Genomic DNA, 21,528 nt, shown 5'->3' with positions numbered 1-21,528 from the left:
ATATATATAATTAGTTTAAGTACAATTAGACATTATATGTTTTGTTGCAAGTTTGATATTTATGTTTAAAAAATAACATGTTAAATAAATATGAGCCTAATAATGAGAAGTAGAGTGTCTAGTACTCTAGAAGATTTAAACCATGACCATTAGAAATAGTATAATGATGAAAATTTTGAATAAAAAATCTACATTCTTTTTAAAAAATATATATAAGGTAATTTGTAGAAAAATAAAATGTTGTTCTTCTAAAATAAAAGAAGCTAACTTAGAAAGTGGCGAAATTTTCTCCATATATTATTGTGATAAAATATTAATGGCCGCTGAAGTGTGTAATTAGATCTTGTAAGTTGTAAGCAACCACCCTTTAAAATTTGCAATTCAAAATAAATAAATTAAATAAACAAAACCAAAGTGAGTATCCCACAGTGACAATATATTAAATAAAAACAAAAAAACAGTAAAAAGAACCAAAATCGTTTTCCTTAAAAGGCCAAAAAGAAGAACATTGTAGAAACAAAACCACTATTGTCTCTGCTTCTTCCTTGGGTGGGTGTCTTTAGAACACTGAAGAACAAAGAGCAAAGAAGAACAAGGAAGATGAAGAGGGTTCTGTTGCTTCTTGTGTTTGTTGCTTTTGCTTTCATTGTTATGGTTCCTGAAGCTTCTGCTAAGAGATGGCTTGTTGGTGATAACATGGGTTGGTCCTCTAGCTATGGTGTCAACTACACTAATTGGGCCAAGGGAAAGCATTTCTACAATGGTGATTGGCTATGTAAGAACAAAAAGAATCAAACTTTTCTCTCTCTATATATATGTGTGTGTTGTTGAGTTTGTGTGTTTGATTTCAAAGTTTCAATCTTTGTTTCCTGTATGGACTGGATCTGAACCAATTTGAGCTTGGTATATGCTAAAGTTTTCAGCTTTTGCTTCATTATGCTACTTAATTTTTTTTTGGATAGTGTTGTATGTGGACCCAAGTAGTTTTATTGGATAATCTTTTTGAGATTTTGGGTTTTTCTGTTTTATTGTTGTTATTATTTCTTTTGATTCATATTTGAGCCTTATGTTGTATGTATCAAATCTGTGTGTTACTTACTTGACTATGAAATTCAAGGATTGATAATTGTTTTAGCTATGTGAATTTGCAATGAGAATTTGAGTTTTGAAGGTAATGCCATTGTGATTTCTCTTTCTCCATTCTTCTTACTTGCCCTTTTTCTTTCAAGGAATGTAATTGAGAATGGAAGGGGGAAAAAAGAAGAGGAAATGAAAAGAACAGTGTTTAGATCTTTCTTTTCCCTTAAGCTGATTTGTTCTGCATACTCAGATCTGAAAAACTTTGCTTGCTTGTTCATTTTTTCAATTCTTGTTATTTTAACTTAATCCATGAAGTTTCTGAATTGTGTAACATAAATAAATAAAAAAGAAATTCACATCACAGATCTGTTTTAGTTCAAAGCAACTTTTGCTATTTTTGGATTATTATTATTATTAGTTACTATCATGCCAACCAAAAATAAAGTAAAAAAGGCTTCCCAATTTATTAATTCACTTTGTAAGTGAGGTGGAAAGCACAATTCAAAACAAAGTTTTTCATTGTCTCTTGTCTCCTAAATTATTAATACATTCTTGAAAGTTATGTAAGATTGATTTGTCATTACTCATTAGGGTCTTAATTTCGGTTAGATTTATACAAATGTAAGCACACGCACACCAAACACTTGTTTGCAAATGCAATGAACTCTCTAATTTCAAGTTCCAATCCTAGAATGTGGTTGTAGTTATGCCTTAGTTGTTGTCTTAGTAATGATATATATGACATCTTATAATTCTTCCCTATAATGATAGGGAGACAATAACCAAAGTTACTTTATTTAACTTAACATTCATAATTTCATGCTTATAACATCCCTAATTACACACTTATTACATTTAAAATTATACAATTATTTTAGCGATAATTAATGAATGCTAAATAAGGTAACTTTGGGATATTTAGGCTGATTTTTCATTGTCTCCCAAACATTATTGATTCTTCCTAATATTATAGGGGTTAGCTAATGTGTCTCCATATTAATAATACCAAATGACAAAAAAAGGACAAATTTTTAGGGAATATTTAATATTTAGGAGAATTATCTAGAATTTTTTTTTTAAGATGCTATATCATAACTTGATCTACCTTTAACATGATACTAACTTGATTATTTTACTTTTTCACAGTCTTTGTGTATGATAGAAACCAAATGAATGTTCTAGAGGTGAACAAGACAGACTACGAAAAATGCAATTCTGATCACCCTCTTCACAATTGGACCACCGGTGCCGGAAGAGACGTCGTTCCATTAAACGTGACTCGAAACTACTACTTCATCAGTGGCAAGGGATTCTGCTTTGGTGGCATGAAGCTAGCTGTCCATGTCGAGAACCTGCCGCCGCCACCAAAGGCTTCCCCAGAAGTAGCTGGAGCACCACCGGCGTTGTACTCGAGAAGCCAGGTTGTTCTGTTGCCCGTTGTCTTCGCCGTTGGGGCGGCATGGGACACATTCATTCATCTTTGGTAGCTAACTTGGTGAATGGTATAGTCAAAATCCGACAAGAACTTTGTGCTCCACATTTTTTAAAAAAAAATTAATCTTTGTTATTTTTTTACCAAGAAGTATTGTTGGTTACTTGGTGAAATTAGTAGTTTGACCTTAAAATGGGGTTCAACTTTCAAGGAAGGGTGATTGTTTTTGTTTCAATTGTTAGGTAGTGTTTGGTGTTTTCTTAATTTTCAAAAAAGAGAAAAAAGAAGGCATTATATTGTATTTGTGCTTTGTTCATGTGTTGTCCAGGAGAAGGCAGAAATTGGTGGCATTTTTAACTAATTTGGAGAATTCAAATGCGGAAATTGCGGGAATGAATGATTTTTTTTCTTGTCTAGGACCAATAATAATTGATAATAGGACCTTATGTTATGTGGATCCATGTGGGTGTGTATTTCTTTTTTGTCTGAAATGAAGGGACCATGTTGAAAGTTGAAACAGCATCCTTACGTTTTACCAACCATCACTTTTAGGCTTTTGAACCCATCATGAGTGAATTCTCGAGATTATATTAATGGAGAGGTTCCTCCAATTCTAAAGTGTACCTCAATTGAACTTCAAAAAGATGAATGTGTTTATCCCAATTTACTATGCCATACTTGCTATATTTTTTAAGGACTTAAATCTAAGATCTTTAGTTAGAGAATTATGATATAGTACCTTAATTGATTCCACATTAGTGTTATTATTGGTTATATATATAATGCATTTTTCGCACAAGAATCTCTTTTGGATTTATGTGAATTTTTAGCATAGACTTTTTTTGATGGGCTACTCTGATAAAGATACTTAAAATTTTTTTTAAATATTTTTTAGTAATTAAAATTTAATACATATAATCGATTAAACTGTATTATTTTTGTCAAAATTAAATCAGATAAATTGATTTGACCGAAAAATCGATAAATCAAACCTTTAACCAATCTAAATTAATATTCTTTTTTACAGAAAATGACTACAATAACTGTATTATAAAAAATAATTAAAATATTTTTATTATATATATTTTTTTTATAATAGGAATATTGTAATTATTTTTTATAAAAAAATATTAATTTAGACCAATTCAAAATATAATTTACTAATTTTTTAGTCAAATCAATTTATCTGATCTAATTCTGATAAAAATAACATAGTTTAATCAATTATATGTATTGAATTTTAATTACTTAAAAATATCTTTAAAAAAAGACGTTGTAAGCATCTTTATTTGAGTGGCTTCTTTTTTTATTTCTTTTAGGATCAACAAGGATTTAACTTTAAAACTTTTAATTTCTATAAGCTTTATATGATGTCATGAAATAAAAAAAAAAAGAGGTTAGTCTCATTCTTGTGGTGATTTTAGAGATATACTTTTATATATATTTCTGGATCAAAGAAAAATATTTCGTGGTTCTTTATATTTATTCATCTGATCTTGTGCAACTCAATTCTATTGTCTCATAAATGTTAATAGCATCTGCACTCAAATAGCATGCAAAATAACGAGAAAAAAAAAAAAAGAAGAAAAGAAAAAGAGACAAGTAGAAGAAGAATCTAATATAATAAGTTTCAAAACAGTACTGTGGCTGGTTGATATTTACCCACCATCTATGAGAATGATAGTCATAGTCATAGTCATAGTAATAACTTATAGGATCACTAGATTAATTGCTTCCAACCCCAAACTCTTCCTCTCAAAGACAAACAAGCATTTGACTTAGACAAGAGGCCATTTATCATAAAATAAATAAATACCTTGGTGCCATTAATGAAGTGCCACAAGTTGAGATTTAATTATGTATATGTACAAAGTCAATGGGTTAATCAAAGGCTAAATAAGCAATATATATGCATGTATTCCAGACTGTGTTAATAAAATGAGAGGTTTCTAAATTCTAATAATTTCTACAACAAAGCCTTGGAGAGATATGAAGAGGATGTTAGCATCTAGCTCACCAGCCATGGTGCTGCTGTTTATGGTCTTTGCTGTGCTTGTCATGTTGCCGGAGGCCTCCGCGAAACGGTGGTTAGTAGGAGACAACATGGGTTGGAACTCTAATGTCAATTACAGTACTTGGGTGAAGGGAAAGCATTTCTACAATGGTGACTGGCTATGTAAGACTCAAAATCTCTCTTTATAGTGTGTGTCTATATGAATTTAAAATCCAATAGTAGTACAAATTTGAATCATAATAGAAGCTACTCTTTCATGATTTAAATCCAACCATTTGCTTTGATTACCTTAATGCGCAATACATGTCACGAACTTGGTGAGCGTGGATTTGAAGTTTTGAAACTTTTGCTTCTCTATGGGCTTGATCTGAATTCAAGCATTATAATGGTATAAGCTGAAGTTGCTAATGTCACTGACCAAGTTGGTTGTATCTCGAGCTTTTTTGGTTTTCTTATTTTAAATCTTTCAACCTTGCATCAAATCTATGTTGTTGACTAAGGAAGAAAAAGGAAAGACTATGAAAAGTAATTAGTCATTATAACATGAAAAGTAATTAAAAGAAAAAATTTGATTAGTCTAATTAAAGGTCTTACTACTAATCTTTTTTTTTCTAGTGGTTGTAACTTCCATTTCTTTTTCCAATTTACGTTCATCTTGCACCTCATTAAATTATTTTGCTTTCAAGTTTTTGTGTATGATAGGAACCAGATAGATGTACTAGAGGTGAACAAGAATGACTACGAAAAATGCAATTCTGATCACCCTCTTCACAATTGGACCACCGGTGCCGGAAGAGATGATGTTCCATTAAACGTGACTCGAAACTACTACTTCATCAGTGGCAAAGGAGGGTTCTGCTTTAAAGGCATGAAGGTAGCTATCCATGTTGAGAACCTGCCACCTCCACCAAAGGAGGATGACTCATAAATGGCTGATGCACCAGCATTACCCCCAGCAATAGCTGAAGCACCAACACTGGCACAGCCCCCGGTAGAGACCAGAGCACCAGCATCAGAATTACCCCCAACAATAGCCAACGCAACAAGTCCGGCACAGCCCCCAGCAGAGACTGGAGCACCAACATTTTCCCCAGAAAGGGGTGGAGCACCAACATTGTCCTCAAGAACCCAGGTTCTTCTCATGGCTGTTGTCTTTGCCATTGGGGCAACTTGGGATACATTCATTCATTTCTGTTAGAAATCAAATAAGTTGTCTTTCATAATGGTAATTTTTGGCTTTCACGGGGATAATAGTTGTTGACCTCGAAATAAATGGTTCATTAGTTGTTTCATTGCTGAAAATATATTCCTGCATTCTAATAGAAATAATTGTCCAACTTTAATTGTGCATAGAAAAATAATCTGTTCCTTAAAATCTGTTAGAATTCCAATTTAGCTCCCAAAATTTCCTCCGATATCTAGATTGTCAATCCATCGTATTACTAGATTTAACATAAACATCTAGACACAAGACATCAAGAAGATATTCCAGTTAAAAGCTTACAACAGCAATTGTTATGTACACACTCATCTAATCAACTTTTCCTAATGTAATGCAAAGTGCAGCTCAGAATCTCAGATAGTACTAACTCATAGACAAAATAGACAAAAAGATTTGTAGCAGTCACAAGCATATGTTGAATATAAAAAATGGTTTACCTGAATACCTAAGCTCAGAAACAAGTAATTACGCTCAGCATGAAAACTGTTGTTCAACTGGAACCAGGGTCAAGTACCGGAAGCCTGCAATGCAAACTGATTGATTTATCAGTCTGATGAGTACCCGGAATAAAGAATTGGAATATCACTGTCAAACAACTGCCCTGCGGTGCAATCCCATAGAAGGCACAATCTGGTTTGGCCAAGTGACACTGGAGACTCTTGGCAAAGTGCTTTACACTCACTTGCACGGATTGACCATCACCTCTCAAAATCGACCTTGATGACCTTGACTGAGCACTGAGGTTTTGATCTTCAGCTGGAGCATCTGCTTTCTCTCCAATGACCATCAATTTCCGGAACTCAGCACCTAGACTGATCAGTGTTGCCGAAACTTCAACATGCAGATCACCATACTTACTAATGAAGACATTCAGTGAATCACCCAAATACTTCATCCGATCCACAAAGTTTTGCAATTGAACCAAATCTGGTGCCTATGTTATCAAACATGGCATGAGTGACATAGGGCACTGAGATAAAATGAGAACTGAAATGGCCTGACTTACATGGAATAAGAGGAAGTAACTAACTACTTACGTGTGTCCAAATAAACCATCTCAAGTAGCTAACTCTAACTAATGCTAAACAAACTCATCAAAACATTCTAACTGTGCTCTAAGGATGCCGCTGCTACTGGTGATAGTTACAAATTTGATAGCATTGTATAGAGATGATTAAAAAACAGTTCAGGCAAAATGCAAAGTCTTTTCTTTTTTTTTCTTATTTATTTATCTGAAATCCTAAACTCACTGAATGATTAAAAATGTTTACAATAAATATTTAAAAGTAGTAATTATAACTAACTAGGATTAACTAACTTCTAATTAATGCCAATCAAGGCAAAAAAGATGAGTAAAGGTGCATAAATAAACAAGATTTGTATCAAAACCAGAAAATAACTAACTATTAAGAGTCAATAAACTGAATTAATATCTAACTAATAGTAACCAAATTTTAATTTAACTATGGATATTAGATTTGCCTCTTTGCCCGAGTTTTTGGGAACTCAAATCCATAAGAAGATGAATAGATGGCTTATATACATAACAGCTTCTCACACTATTCTCTGAAATTGTAATCATCTGTTAGAATACTAGCTCTTTTGAAGTCTCTGACATTTTCTTCTGCATCAAATTACCCTTCACTTTAGGGAACTAATTTGACTTACTGAATATAATGTCTAAGATTAACTTGACTAAGAAATCAAATACTAAGAACTTGTAAATGTCTTAAAATTATCAAAGACTGACATGAAAATTGAAGCTAGCTAACACTTAACTAACTAAAGTCAGACTAAACTAATAACTAATATTTAACTCATCAAGCTAGCTCAACTAGCCTTTTACAAACGTCAGCCATGAGTGTATAAAGCTTCTTTAAAATTGTGCTTCCATTTGATGATCCCTAACATTAAGAAATTAATTACTTAGTCTTCAGAGTTGTCAAACGCTATTCAACTAATCACCATTACACTCTTCACGTGTTTTCTTGTCATCAGTATCCAAACCCTAAGGCCAAGAACCCAAGTCATTTGGATCAAAAAACCATGGCTACCTCTCTTGGCGTCGATCTTTTACATCCTAGAACTCAGATTAACTTGAGGGACTAAAATGAAATGCAGATACAAATTAAAAGAACCAAAGAGATCTTACTCATCACTACCTAAATAAGAGTATGCAATCACAGTTTCACAATTGATTATATTTGGTCTCTATTCTCTATAAGTAAATGGGTAAGTAATTTTAGTTTCCGAAGTTTTAAGAAGTCAAAATAGTCCCTTAGGCCTCACATTTGTTACTTACAAGACTATTTTGACTCGTCAAAACTTAACAGAGACTAAAATGATTCACAAGTGTATCTACCGGTTCCTACATGATCATTAACCCATTCATAACTGAAGTCATCACATGAATTTTACAGATTTCAGGTACTAGACTGAATCGCGAATACGAATTAAAGAACCACAAAACAAAGAGATTTCACTCATAACTACCTGAACAAGAGTCTGAGGCAGATCCTGCGCTGTTTCAAGTGCACTCTGAAGCTCCAAAACCTGAGTCTTCGACAGCGGCTTCGAGATCGGAACGTCATGAATAACCGCCGACTTGTACCCGCGCGTCTCAAACGTCAAGAACGGCATCGGCTGCGTGCAATTCGGTGGAAGCTTCTTGACGAGCTTGATCTGGAGGCGATTATTGCTGCCGTCAGAGGAGGAGCCGCAGCAGACGGTGGCGGCGCTGCGGACAGCGCGGTTGAGCAGGGAGACGTCGACGGCGAAGGCGATGCGGTCGTCGTTCTGGCTGGAGATGCGGTAGTCGTCGAAGAGGGCTTCGCGGCGGAACTGCGCGACGGAGTGGAGACCGTGGCCGTTGAGGAGGTTGTGGAGGAAGGCGGCATGGTCGCGCGTGAGGTACACGTGGCAGGTCTTGCCGAGTTTATCGAGTGCAGGGAGGAAGCGCTTCTCGAGGAGATAGACGCCGTTGTCGGTTAGGAATGCCTTGAACTTCATGGAGAGGCAGTGAATTGCGCGCGAGAAAGGGGATGGGATAATAAGACTTCAGAGTTCAAACTTGAGAGAAGGGAACTTCAATTTTTGCTGCTTGGTTTTCCCTCCCTTTTGGCTGGCCCGCGGGTTTTGCGGTGGTTCGGCGGGCTTTCTTTGGTTTTGCGTTTTTTTGGCGGGTTTTGCTCTTTGCATAGTTATAAAATCATCCTAAAAATTTAAGTTAATTTTGAAATTCACCAAGGATCGAACCCTTAACCTTTTGGATCTAGGACTCTAATACTATATCATGAATCCACTCATCCTAAAAGCATAACTTGACAGGACAATGTAACACTAATAGTCATATTTCTAATACTTTCTAAACCTCTATTGTACACATTGTACGCTTAGACCATTAGCTTCTTATATTTTTCCATTTTATTTTGATGTGTGATTTACGCAGTCCTAATCATTAAATCATATATTTGTTTTTTAAAATAATTATTCATGTAATTGGTAAAATAATAATCATTTTTAATGATATAATAATATATAATTAAATATATAGATAAAACTGATTTACAAAAAAGAAAAAACACTAAGAATCGTTCATGGCAGATAAAAAAAAGAAGAATAAATAATATTGAGAGACGGATCTAATCATCAAATGCAAGAGCAATGAGGCATGATAGTAATATTGAGACTTGAGAGTGATGAAGGAAAGAGAGAGAGTTAGCAAAAACAAAGGGCAGGGAGTGAGGGAGTCACGTTGTCGCCCATTGCGGCTGGAGCTGAACATTGGTTGAAGTTTTGAGGGAGTCACATTGATGTTGTTGCGGCTGCTGTTTCTATTTTCCACGAAAAGAGGAGTACTGCCATTAGAGTACACTAGTCATATATATTTGGTATTTGGTATTTGTGTAGTTTTCTAAAATTTACATTAGAGTGTATCTATATTTAATTTGCTGTTGTATTACTAGTTTGTATATTTAAATAAGATTATAAAACTTCAATTGATATTATAATTTTAATTATTAATGTATTTTTTTAAATTTATATTAGAATATATTTATATGTTTTGTGTTTATTTATAATTTTATATATCATTTTATAAAAATTTAATTATTTCAATTGAGCCACCATTAAACCTCTAAACCGATTAGATTTTCAGATTTAGAACCTTGTCTTTACTCTTTATGTATGTATTTCTTGTTTACTAGTTTAATTTGTAAAAATACAAATAGAAAAAGTATATGTCATTTTTCAAAATTCATGTTTACTTTTATGTTTATCCATTTGTACAAAAATTAGTGTCTACTTATCTATTTATTTTTATACAAATATTTTTTATTTAAAATTTATATTTATTTTTATTCAAGTCATACTTACTTATTTAACATTAAATGTATGAAGTTAAATGGTATCGGATTCGATGGTTCCAAAACGTTTGGACCATTAAATGGTCCCATAACAAAACATGTTTTTTAAGTTTTTTTAATAACTACTAAATAGTCCTTTTCTAATTTTAATTACAAATTAACTCATATATTTTATTTAATTATAAATTTTTTTCATAAATTATTATTTTATCATAAATCTATCATGTTTATTAACATGATAAACCATAAAATCGTGTTTGATTGAAAACCAATCGATTGAATTATAACTCAATCGATTAGATTACAGTTTATCATAAATCAATCGATTGGTCATATTAACCAATCGATTGAACTGATGAATTAAACGTGGATTTTGTATAGTTCAATCGATTGTTTATAATTAATTTCCAATCGATTGAATGCTTTAAAACAACTTGAGGTCTCACAATTCAATCACTCAATCGATTGAATTCACCAAAACAATATAGATTTGCCAAATTCAATCGATTAGTTGTACTACTCAATCGATTAAAATGTGTACTACGCCTATTTCAATCTTCACAGGAACATCCATCCTTGAAGCTGTGGAACCGGTTAGTGTCGCGAATAACTATTTCTTGAGTTGTGATTTTGAAACATGCTTCATAAAATTATGGCAATTGCGACAGATCCACAGGTTTTTGAAGATTCGTATTGTTTTCACATGGCTATTGCTCATAAGGGCAAAGGCAAGAGCCAACTTCTCACTATGGTGATTAAGATGTTCTTCTTTCTCTGTGTTTGGAACATCATGAAGCAAATGTTCGATCTGTGGTACATAACCAATCAATTTGAGCTTTTCACCAAGCTCCTCCAATTTCAAATGGATTTCCCTGATGTGAGGATGTGCCCCATCCAACAAAAAAAACATGTACTTTATTGTTTATTTCTACCCAGCTACAACCAGGTTCCTTTTTAACACCATGGCTGGACATCAAGGCCCACCTACCTTGCTAGCAAAAATATTTGAATGTAATATGTTGAGTCTGTCTCCAATTTGAGCTCAAATATCCTTTTTGCTGCTCTTTCACCAAATTTAACATTCCCATGCTTTGCACATGCACCCAGAACATTCTCCCAGACCAATGCATTAGACGTGAGCTTCATTTCTTTGACAAAACTTTCAACGTCTGCAAATCTTCCTGCACGGCTGAGAATGTCAACCATACAAACATAATGCTCATCTCTAGGAGTTACGCCATAAACATTGCTCATAGAGTTTAAGTGTTGTTTCCCTTCTTCAACAAGACCCATGTGGCTGAATGCAAAAAGGACACCTATAAAGGTAACATCATCGGGTAAGTTGCCCTCATCTTTCATTTTATGAAAGGTCTCTAGGATCTTATCACCCTGACCATGCAGAGAGAATCCACATATCATAGTGTTCCATAGGACTTTATCAAGCCGAACCAGTTCCTTGAAAATAGTCTCAGCATCTTCTATGCAGCCACATTTTGCATACATATTGACAAGTGCACCAGAAACAAACATATAAGGAAGAAGTCCACTCTTAAGTGCCATAGAGTGAAGTTTCCTTCCACTTTCACTAGCAGTTATCCGGGAACAACCACCTAAACAGCCAGCAATAGTGAACTCATTGGGCCTTACTCCTTCTTGCTGCATTGAATTTAAGAATTTGATAGCCTTCTCTTCTTGCTCAGTTTGGACAAAACCAGTGATCATTACTGTCCATGTGAAGACATCCCTATTGATCAACTTGGCAAAAACTATATATGATTCCTCCATATATCTAAATTTGAGATACATGTCTAAAAGGGCTTTCCCAACATATTCATTTCCATCAAGACTGTTTTCCAGAATTTGAGCATGAACTTGCTTTCCGAAGTTTATGTCTAATAGATTAGAACAAGACCTTAAAATTCTAATAAATGTATACATATTTGGCCTAAATCCTTCGACAAGCATCTGGCAGAAAACATTTGATCTTGATCCAGGGTAACCATAGTCTTGAAATCCTGAGAATAGATTCCAAGAAACAAGATCTGGCCATGTCATTGTCTCAAACACCCGATAACCATCATCCACACAACCATTTTTAATGTACATCCCGATAAGGGCATTACTTATAGAGACATCTGATTCAAACCCAAATTTAAAAATAGAAGCATGAATGCTTTCTCCATAAAGCAAGTCACCCGATTCAGAAGCAGCACTAACAACACTTGAAAAGGTAAATTGGTTTGGTTCAACTCCTGTATATCTCATCAAATAAAATAGCTTAATTGCTTCACTGCTATGACCTTGCTTTTCAAGGCAAGCGATCATTGCACTCCAGGAAACTACATCATGGTCTGTGATCATATAAAAAAGTCTCAGTGCATCATCTACCATATCACACTTTGAATATATGTCTATAAAACTGGAACACATTAATTTGTCTATTTCAAAACCACTGTTGATTGCCAAACAATGCACAAGTTGGCCGTCTATTGATTGTCCTAAATTTGTGCAACCCTTAGGTACACTGGACAAGGTAAATTCACTGAATTCTACTTCTGAATTTATCATCTCAAAAAATAATCTAAATGCTCCTTTCCCATCACCCACTTGAGCATGACCATTGATCAACACATCCCACAATACTTCATTCTGCTCAGGCAAGCAAAAGAACACCTTATCAGCAAGGTCAATTTCACCACATTTCGCATATAGATTAACTAATGTAGATGCAATAAACACATCAGATATTAAACCCTCCTTAATCACTTCGGCATGAACCTATTTCCCAAAACAAATATCCCAGCACATAGAACAAGCTTTCAAACAAATGGCAACCGTGAATTCATTCGGACTGATCCCTTTCTTTCTCATCTCACAAAACAAATCAACAAGATTTCAAGATAACAAGATTGAAATAGGCGTAGTACACATTTTAATCGATTGGGTTGCACAACCAATCGATTGAATTTGGCAAATCCATATTATTTTGGTGAATTCAATGAATTGTGAGACCTCAGGTTGTTTTGAAGCATTCAATTGATTGGAAATTATAAACAATCGATTGAATTATAAAAAACCCACATTTAATTCATCGTTCAATCGATTGGTTAATATAACCAATCGATTGATTTATGCGAAAACCATGATTTTTAATCGATTGTTTTGTGATAAACTGTAATCTAATCGATTGAATTATAATTTAATCGATTGATTTGATAGTCCAATCGATTGGTTTTCAATCAAACACAATTTTATGGTTCATCACGAACTCCACGGATCAAAAAAAATCTTTTAATCCATTGAAATAGTCAAAAAATTTATTAGGACCAATGGAAAATCTAATTCGTTATTGTTTTTGTTCTTGATTGTTAATAAACATGATAGATTTATGATAAAATAATAATTTATAAAAAAATAGCTTTTATAATTAAATAAAATATATAGGATTAATTTATAATTAAAATTAAAAAATGACTGTTTAAAAAACTTAAAAAACATGTTTTGTTATTGGACTATTTAATGGTCCATATCCAATCTGGTGCCAAGTTAAACACTATGCATAAATAAAAAAGGAGTAATAAAATATTCAAGAGTTAGGAAATAGGAGTAGACCATGTAAGATGTAACCCAATTGATCACTAAATATAACGGACAAAAGATCTAAACACTTTTCATGAGGTGTAAATGTAATGCTGACTGTCTCTCCAATTAGACACTCAGGAATATCACATGTTAATTACAGTTACAAAACGCCTTATATGTGTATATGTATGTCCCTTGCACTCTTATATTCTCATGTTATACTTTTTGTTCACACTACACATATATATACACTTTCACCATTGGAATGTTGGTTTGTTTAGGAAGAGAGGAAATGATGGAGAAGTTGCGGTTTGATAAGATGGTGGCAGTGGCGGTGGCTGCGGTGGTGGCGGTGACGGCAATGGTTGTGATGGGAGAAGACCTCCATAGAGTTGGAGGTTCTAAAGGATGGCGTCCTGATGTCAACTACAGTGATTGGTTTGCTCATGAGAAGACTGTTTATGTTGGTGATTGGCTTAGTAAGTAATTAAATTAACATTTAATTTCTCTGTTTCTCTCTTAATTATTTATTTATTTTCCCGTCCTTTAATTAATATGTTTAATTTCTTGTGTATGTCATGTGGTTATTTCATGAAATTTGAGGGTTACAAGAGTAATTAAGTAACAAGAAGCTGAGTTAAATTTGATGTTGCCTCTAATACTTGTATCACAAATTTAATTTCACCTCAATCATATATCCTCTTCTAAAATGTATAATAGTATATATTTAATTTCTTCATTCCTCCATATTTAATTTTTATCACATACAATATTTTAGTTCTCTCTTCATGAATCATGAATATAAGAAGAAGATAAGAGAGACAAAAATTCTATTTGACTGTTTAAACCTTTTTTTAGAAAACAATTATTTTTTCTTCTCTTATCTCCTCTAAAGATAAAACTCACAAACATATATTTTTTTTAGAAAAAAACAAATTCCTTTAATTTTCCCCATTTTGTTTATGCTAATTATACTTGCCTAGTTTGTTTATTTAAAACAAAAATAGCTTGTGAGTTGTGACTTGTGACATTGGGAAAAAAACTTATTTGCTTAATGCATGGAAAATGAGTTTTCTTTGGCACAATAATAGAATGAAAAAATAATAATCTTATTAAATCTTTACCATTATATCTATTTTTAATATATATAATAATTTCATGAACTTTGGGACTGGAGTATTGGCCAAGCTAAGTAAGGCTGCCACTCATATTTATTAAAGGGAGAAGAAAAAGAAAAATAGGTTACCCTTTTACTTTTTGGTATATTCAGAAAACATTGCTATTTAAGTGGTGTTGCATATATGCAAGAAATTAGGTAACTCCTGATCAAGAAATTAAAACTAAAAATTAAAGAATTGATGATTAGATAAAAAGCCTAGAATAGCAAAATGCACTCTACATTCCAATAAAACATAGTATTTAAATAATAAAGTGCATTCATAACTTATTAGTAAAAAAGAAAAGAGTAAAATGAGAAATAAACTTTTAAAAATTTATATATTTTAAATAAATTAATTTTTTTTAAAAAGAAAAGTATAGGGTACCAACATATTATCTGCCAACTTATTACCAACAATAGTTAATTATTATATTTTAAACATATATATAAAGAGACACATCCAGAAAATATATCTATAAAGACATTTTTATTAAACACAGCCATAAAAAAGACATTTTTATTAGACACATCCACAAAGATACTTCCATTAAACACAGTTAGAAATAAGAGTTGGCAGAAATTGACAGACATGATGTTGGTAACGTAGCGGGATTGTTTTTAAAAAGTACTAATGAAATTATTTATAATAGTAAACATAAACAAGTTAATTTAAATTAAAATTTTTTATTCTAATTATAAGAATTAATTTAAAAATAATATGGCTATATTTATTATTCTAGAAAATTTTATTGTATTTTTTTTAGCCTAAATTTTTAGGAATTTATTTGTTACTTTCAAGAGATAAAAAGATAAAAAGTTAAAGTCATTGAGTCAAGAGAAACACAAAATCACAACAGCAGAAGGATGAATAAAAGGGAAAATAAGAATCTCCCTTTGAAAACGATAAGAATAATGCTACTTTAACTTTCCATACCAAAAAAAAATGCATGCATGAGATACACACAAAAATATTTTACGACTCTTTTTTTAACTGTTGCAAATCATTTTAGAAAACTGTCACAAAAGCACGAACCAAATCGCCACATATATAATTAGGATCAATAGAGCAGAGAATTTGATATATTTTATGCGTCTGACATGCTAATTATTTTAATACATTATAACACTAGTTAATTTGTCTTGCATTATTAACATTCAACTAATTAAGTATTGTTATTAAATATTAACTAACCATTTTTTTATTAAATATCTTTTAACAAAATCAAATAGTATTCTATTTTGACAAGCGATACTACAACGTTCTGGAAGTGAACAAGACAAGTTACGAGAAATGCATAGACAGAGATTTCATTAAGAACGTGACACGTGGCGGCCGCGACGTGGTCCATTTGACGGAGCCGAGGGCCTACTACTTCCTCTCCAGCGGAGGATACTGCTTCCATCAAATGAGAGTTGCCATCAACGTTGTTGCCAAAGATGAGAGAAAAGACCAACCTGCCCCCATTCTTGCAACTGCATCCCCATCAGCACCTTCTCAATACTCTGCCTCTTCCACTATTATGTTCACATGCATTTGGATTGTTCTTGTTAATGTGGTTTATGTGAGTTTGTTTAGTGAGAATTATTAGTGCAAACATTGTTTTATCAAAATTTTTATGGGCTCATTATTAATAGGCACATGTTTATGTATGCTAGCCTAAAAACTTATATAGTATATGGTGGAACTAGTAGATGTGTGATAAAAAAAAATCGACATTCGAATTTATGGGTTTAAAGTTTTATTAAAAATTTAATTTACATACATTATGATTTGTTCTCTTTTATTTTTCTCTTCTATCTTGGTTTATTTTTTCTCTCTATAAATATAAATATAAATATAAATTCAGGCCATCTTATTTTATGAATGATCAAACTACTATTACCAAATAAATGTAAGTTTAGTTGAAGGTAAGAGTAGAAAGTAAAATTTATCTAAATAATTTTTATGTATAAACTACACCTAAACTCGTTTACATAAATTTGTTTGTGAGTAGATACTCTACCTGATAATTATTTTGAAAGGACAACGAGATTAAAAAAAATACCCAACCTAGTTTTTGATCTTTTTTTTAGGATTATTAGCTTTTGTATCAAAAAAATAACATTGATTTTTTTTAACACAAAAGCTAATCAGTCCCATAAAAATAAAGTTCAGAGTCAGATTGAATGTTTTTTTTTGTCAAAGACCTTAGGCTGTCACCCATTACAGCACCAACCAAGATGTTACAAACTAACAATACTACTTCCAATTAAACTTTTCAACTTTTAATTAGTTATTATTAGTCTATTTTAATATTTAAATTTATAATTTAAGATTTACAATTAAATATTTATTATTTAAGATATATAATTTTAAATAAATAATATATTTTAAAAAAATTAATTGACATTAACTAAAAAAATTGATTACTTAACATTATCCTTTAACAAAATGATCACAAGACAATGTGGCTCAAAATTCACCACCATCAGCAAACACAAAATACCCAACTGCTGTTAGTGGTAACTTCTTCCACCCTCCTCCTCAACATGATATGTATGTACTTTGTGTGTTCCATATACATGTCTCCATTTACCAACCCATCATGTTCTTCCCCATCCGTAAATTATGATCTTCGATCATATGAGTAAATAATGATCAAATTAGTCTCTAAATTTCGTTCTTTAAATTAATTTTTAAAAATTTTTTAATTAAATTTATTTTTTAAAAATTTTAAATGAGTTATGTTAGTTTTTTTGTCATTTTTTTATTGATAGATATTAAAATTTGTTAATGTGATTTATTAAGTGACACCACAACAAACTCCTATTAATCTTAATTGACTATTAACACAATAAATTTATGAAATTATATCAAATCAAAACCTAATTGAGAGAAGAACAAGGTATTGAAAATCCTCAATTTGCAATTAATTTGATATAATTTTATAAATTAATTATGTTAATAGTTAATTAGAATTACTAGGTGTGTGTTGTGATGCTATTTAAGGATGTGTTTGTTTATAGAGACAAGACGACACAAAATTGTAGTTAACAGATGAGACATAGATAGAGACTATGTGTACAGAGACACTAAAAAGAGATACAAATTTTTTTTCATTATTCTTGTTAATTTTTTATAATTATTTTTTTATTATTATATTTTTCATCTCAAATTTTTTGAATGAAAAAAATAGAATAAATTGAATTTTTATAATTTGTAGAATACAACACAAAATTTTGTGTCTTGTTCTTTAGGTTTTTTTTTTACCAAAGATATAAGACTCGAACCTGCAATCTCTTAATTGAGTATGGGGTGACTATGCCATTTGAGCTATTACTCATTTGGCTCTTGTTCTTTAGGTCTTGTTTGCAGTATCCTATCTTATCCTGTTCTTAGAAATAAATACAGTTTAATGTATTACATCAACAAATTTTAATATCATTAACAATAAAAGTAACAGACTAACATAACTAATTTTAAATATTTAAAAGATAAATTTAATTAAAATATTTTTTTAAAAATTAATTTGATTATTTATTTTTAATGATATATTATTTCTCCTTTATTTTTAGGCATAGCAATCAAAAGAACAACAATACATGTTTCAAACATACTTCATCATGTGGTCCTTATATTCTTTCTATCTTATGGGTAAAACTAGTGTAAAGATTCACTCTATAATCTATATAGAATCTAAGATATATTTTGTGGTTAAAACTAGTGACATGTATTTATTTTTTTTCTCTTTCTATTAGCCGAAATTTTAATGCAAACTGGTGTATGTTGCGTACCTGTATGGAATAATTTATAAAATTATATAAAAAAATTATTAAAATTTAAATAAAATATATATAGTAATTATTATTATAAATATTTTATAAAGTTATAAATAAAATTAAATTTTTAGGATTTTAATATTAAAATATTAAAAATAATTAGTATTTATCTTAATTAATTTGAGTTTGTTGAGTGATCATCTTACTCGTTCGCTTAAATAATTCTTAGAAATTAGAATCTCGCCGTGTGTGTAACAATCCATTGGCTAGCGGTAACCCTTAATAAATAGAGCATTAATACTTGGTTAAACTTGGTAGGAGTACCCGAATGTGCGGGTACCTGACCCATCCAAACTCGGTTGGGTAGAGTAATAGCTTGACCCGAGTCGGGAGTAGATTTTGCTCAGGACAGGGCATGGTCGGGTTTAGGGTGTATCCGTCCATGATATATACATATAAACACTTTTTAGGTATTAGAATTTGCCTCACATCACAGATTCAGTTATTCACAGCTTCAATCCATACTCTATAACTATGCAAAAGAAACTCAATCGTCTTCATCCAAAGTCTTCTTCTTCATAAAAAATTCCCTCTCTCTCTCTCTTTGTGAGTCTATTTAAATTCTTCTTGTCTTCTTCCACAGATTCATCACTTAGTCGCCATCGCTATGAGCCCGAGCATTGCTGTTGTAGTTTCATTTGAGTCTGTCACACCGAATAAAATATAATTTTTATTCAAGCTGGACTAGTTGAAAATAGGCATGCATGAGATCATTTTTGCATGTAATTTCTGAATATTCTCATTCAAATTTTATCTATGTGGTTGAATATTTTAGTAGACGATCATCGTAGTTTTATTGTGATAGTAATGTGATAAAAACGGTGGTAATTTCATAACTAATATATGAGACATACCAGATTATCAAAGTAATCAGGGAAATAACATTAAGATATGCGCATAAAATTTATAAGATGTAATTATCTCAAAAAAATATATATGTATATCCAAGTGGAAGATTGTTAGAAAATTATTATATTTTGATATATTTATGAGCAATACATATATTAATGATAATCGCAAATTAAGTAATTTCACATTAAATGACTTATATAACGGTGATATCATTTATTGTCATAAATGTTAAATTAAATAAGTCATTATTACTTTTCAATTGGATAAAGGAGATTAAAAAATGATAGAAAATATTTTATTTTAGTTTTAGGGTTTAATAAGTGGTACACTCAAATATAAATAATGACTTCATGATTTTGGTCTCCAACACATCAAACTCACCTCCGTAACTCTTTTTCCACGGTAGGGTTGTAATTCAGCCTTATCAGAGATACAGAAGGTTTTGGTTGATAAAGATCAAAGAATTACAAGAGCCAAGTTCTCTGATCTCAATTATGCTCTCGAATGAAGGGACGCTTCGCGCTCTCAGTTATATTTATTAATGATTTAACATGAATGATCTTGAGGTTGAGAAATCCCAAAATTTTCAAATAGAATATAATTTTTATTCAATCAAATGATGATAAATAATTTTAGTAAACTAAATTATATTAATGTGATCATTCAATGATAAAAAATGCTAGAAAATAAATAATTAAATAATATTTTAAGAGTATACAAATATTAAATTGTCATTTTAATTTACTATTTTTAATCAACGACAATAAATATCTTAAATTAATTAAATTTTTACAAAAAATTATATACCTAAAATTATTTAATTTTTTCAAAAATCGTTTGAACATACAATGGTTCAATAAGAGGTTGACCATTGAAAATTGAATATAATATTTTTAAATTCGTATTTTCAATTAAAAATGTACTTAGTTCTATCCATCCTAAATAATTCTATATTCACTATCACTTATCCATCTAAATAATTCTAACATTTATAGAATATTATTTTTAGATGCAAAAAACTTAAAATATATTTATTCTATTTCAAAAATTAATATTCATATTTAACTTAGGATTTCAACAAATATGGTAAAAAATATTACATTTTTTAGTCAAAAAAGTAAAATATTTATAAATATATTTTTGTGCTATCTTTAGCTTTAGATTTTTCAAAATAATTTGGCAAGTTAATAGAATCAAATCATATTTCTATAACATATATAAGAATGTATATTATACATAAATAAAAAATGTTAGGTGTAATAAGAACAAATACATAAATTAAAGTAAAATTTAGAAAAATAAGAACCAATAAAATATTGAAGAAAAAAATATAAATAAAAGAGAAACAAAATTATTACACAGAAAAAAATAATATAATAAATTGTATGTGTATATAAAAGAAAAAATAAAAAGGAGATATAGAGTACCTTGTTTAATTTAGCAAGATTTATGAGAATAAATACATAGAATAAGAGAATAAAAAATAATTATTAAAAAAAAATAAATATCTGAATTAATATCAAAAATAAAAAATAATAAAATAATGATAATCCATCATAATCTTAATATTTTAATATAATTAATTAATAACAAATACATTATTAGAATGAAAAGTTACAAGATATAAAATAACTGAATCTATTAACTTTAATTAGTTAAATTAGCATAAAATAAAAAAAGAAATGATCAATCAGATTAAATAAATTAAAAAATATTACTGAGCAAAGCAAATATCACAATAATTATATTACTGATCGACAAAAAATCAATTCAACCATTTCAAATTTTTATTTAAAATAGACAATTAAAGATCACCAATAAATAAAAATAAATGGAATATAACAAAAAATAATTTTGGTAGTATAAATAATTAAATTAAATTATTATATACGATTTTTACTTTTTACCTTATTATAATTTAAGTTAATATTAATGGTAAAAAAAATAATTTTAAATAATTTCAATTTGTATTTTACAACATAATTAAAGCACAATCCATAATTT

The 21,528-nt window shown here is 30.6% G+C and overlaps 5 protein-coding genes across 6 annotated transcripts; 3 read left to right on the top strand and 2 right to left on the bottom strand.

Annotated features, from left to right (window-relative positions):
- Positions 1–324: 324 nt before the first annotated feature.
- LOC107471234 (lamin-like protein) lies at positions 325–3,185 on the top strand. The gene is made up of 2 exons (XM_016090687.3): positions 325–775; positions 2,227–3,185. The coding sequence occupies exons 1-2, from the start codon at positions 601–603 to the stop codon at positions 2,565–2,567; spliced, it is 516 nt and encodes a 171-aa protein (XP_015946173.1). The 5' UTR covers positions 325–600; the 3' UTR covers positions 2,568–3,185.
- Positions 3,186–4,464: 1,279 nt separating this feature from the next.
- LOC107471169 (lamin-like protein) lies at positions 4,465–5,815 on the top strand. The gene is made up of 2 exons (XM_016090606.3): positions 4,465–4,688; positions 5,213–5,815. The coding sequence occupies exons 1-2, from the start codon at positions 4,502–4,504 to the stop codon at positions 5,452–5,454; spliced, it is 429 nt and encodes a 142-aa protein (XP_015946092.1). The 5' UTR covers positions 4,465–4,501; the 3' UTR covers positions 5,455–5,815.
- A 136-nt stretch (positions 5,816–5,951) lies between these two features.
- Positions 5,952–8,874, bottom strand: LOC107471256 (checkpoint protein hus1). The gene is made up of 2 exons (XM_016090709.3): positions 8,242–8,874; positions 5,952–6,682 (listed from the first exon to the last, which is right to left on the bottom strand). The coding sequence occupies exons 1-2, from the start codon at positions 8,755–8,757 to the stop codon at positions 6,239–6,241; spliced, it is 960 nt and encodes a 319-aa protein (XP_015946195.1). The 5' UTR covers positions 8,758–8,874; the 3' UTR covers positions 5,952–6,238.
- A 1,848-nt stretch (positions 8,875–10,722) lies between these two features.
- LOC107471126 (pentatricopeptide repeat-containing protein At4g33990-like) lies at positions 10,723–12,958 on the bottom strand. The gene is made up of 3 exons (XM_016090567.1): positions 12,938–12,958; positions 11,101–12,890; positions 10,723–10,984 (listed from the first exon to the last, which is right to left on the bottom strand). Exons 1-3 carry the CDS (start codon positions 12,956–12,958, stop codon positions 10,723–10,725), a joined length of 2,073 nt encoding a protein of 690 aa, XP_015946053.1.
- An 827-nt stretch (positions 12,959–13,785) lies between these two features.
- LOC107471171 (lamin-like protein) lies at positions 13,786–16,471 on the top strand. 2 transcript variants are annotated; one of them, XM_016090608.3, is made up of 3 exons: positions 13,786–13,880; positions 13,976–14,173; positions 16,084–16,471. In XM_016090608.3, the coding sequence occupies exons 2-3, from the start codon at positions 13,987–13,989 to the stop codon at positions 16,440–16,442; spliced, it is 546 nt and encodes a 181-aa protein (XP_015946094.1). In that variant the 5' UTR covers positions 13,786–13,880; positions 13,976–13,986; the 3' UTR covers positions 16,443–16,471. The 2 variants fall into 2 exon arrangements, with proteins under 2 accessions (XP_015946094.1, XP_020989410.1); XM_021133751.2 differs by lacking the exon at positions 13,786–13,880 and having other exon boundaries at positions 13,937–14,173.
- Positions 16,472–21,528: the final 5,057 nt, after the last annotated feature.

This window comes from Arachis duranensis, chromosome 10 (genome assembly GCF_000817695.3).
Source record: "Arachis duranensis cultivar V14167 chromosome 10, aradu.V14167.gnm2.J7QH, whole genome shotgun sequence".
In the NCBI taxonomy this organism is placed as follows: Eukaryota; Viridiplantae; Streptophyta; class Magnoliopsida; order Fabales; family Fabaceae; genus Arachis; species Arachis duranensis.
Note: the sequence above shows the minus strand (reverse complement) of the source record. Positions and strands in the feature narration are given on the sequence as shown.

Excerpts from the sequence above, each read along its gene's own strand:
- LOC107471234 (XM_016090687.3), top strand. The coding sequence starts at position 601 with ATGAAGAGGGTTCTGTTGCTTCTTGTGTTTGTTGCTTTTGCTTTCATT. Across the intron at positions 776-2,226 it reads CTACAATGGTGATTGGCTAT|TCTTTGTGTATGATAGAAAC; the intron begins GTAAGAACAAAA and ends ACTTTTTCACAG.
- LOC107471169 (XM_016090606.3), top strand. The coding sequence starts at position 4,502 with ATGAAGAGGATGTTAGCATCTAGCTCACCAGCCATGGTGCTGCTGTTT. Across the intron at positions 4,689-5,212 it reads CTACAATGGTGACTGGCTAT|TTTTTGTGTATGATAGGAAC; the intron begins GTAAGACTCAAA and ends TTTGCTTTCAAG.
- LOC107471256 (XM_016090709.3), bottom strand. The coding sequence starts at position 8,757 with ATGAAGTTCAAGGCATTCCTAACCGACAACGGCGTCTATCTCCTCGAG. Across the intron at positions 6,683-8,241 it reads TGCCTCAGACTCTTGTTCAG|GCACCAGATTTGGTTCAATT; the intron begins GTAGTTATGAGT and ends TTGATAACATAG.
- LOC107471126 (XM_016090567.1), bottom strand. The coding sequence starts at position 12,958 with ATGAATTCACGGTTGCCATTT. Across the intron at positions 12,891-12,937 it reads TGAATTCACGGTTGCCATTT|GTTCATGCCGAAGTGATTAA; the intron begins GTTTGAAAGCTT and ends TTTGGGAAATAG. Across the intron at positions 10,985-11,100 it reads CAAATATTTTTGCTAGCAAG|GGAAATCCATTTGAAATTGG; the intron begins GTAGGTGGGCCT and ends TCCTCACATCAG.
- LOC107471171 (XM_021133751.2), top strand. The coding sequence starts at position 13,960 with ATGTTGGTTTGTTTAGGAAGAGAGGAAATGATGGAGAAGTTGCGGTTT. Across the intron at positions 14,174-16,083 it reads TTATGTTGGTGATTGGCTTA|TATTCTATTTTGACAAGCGA; the intron begins GTAAGTAATTAA and ends AAAATCAAATAG.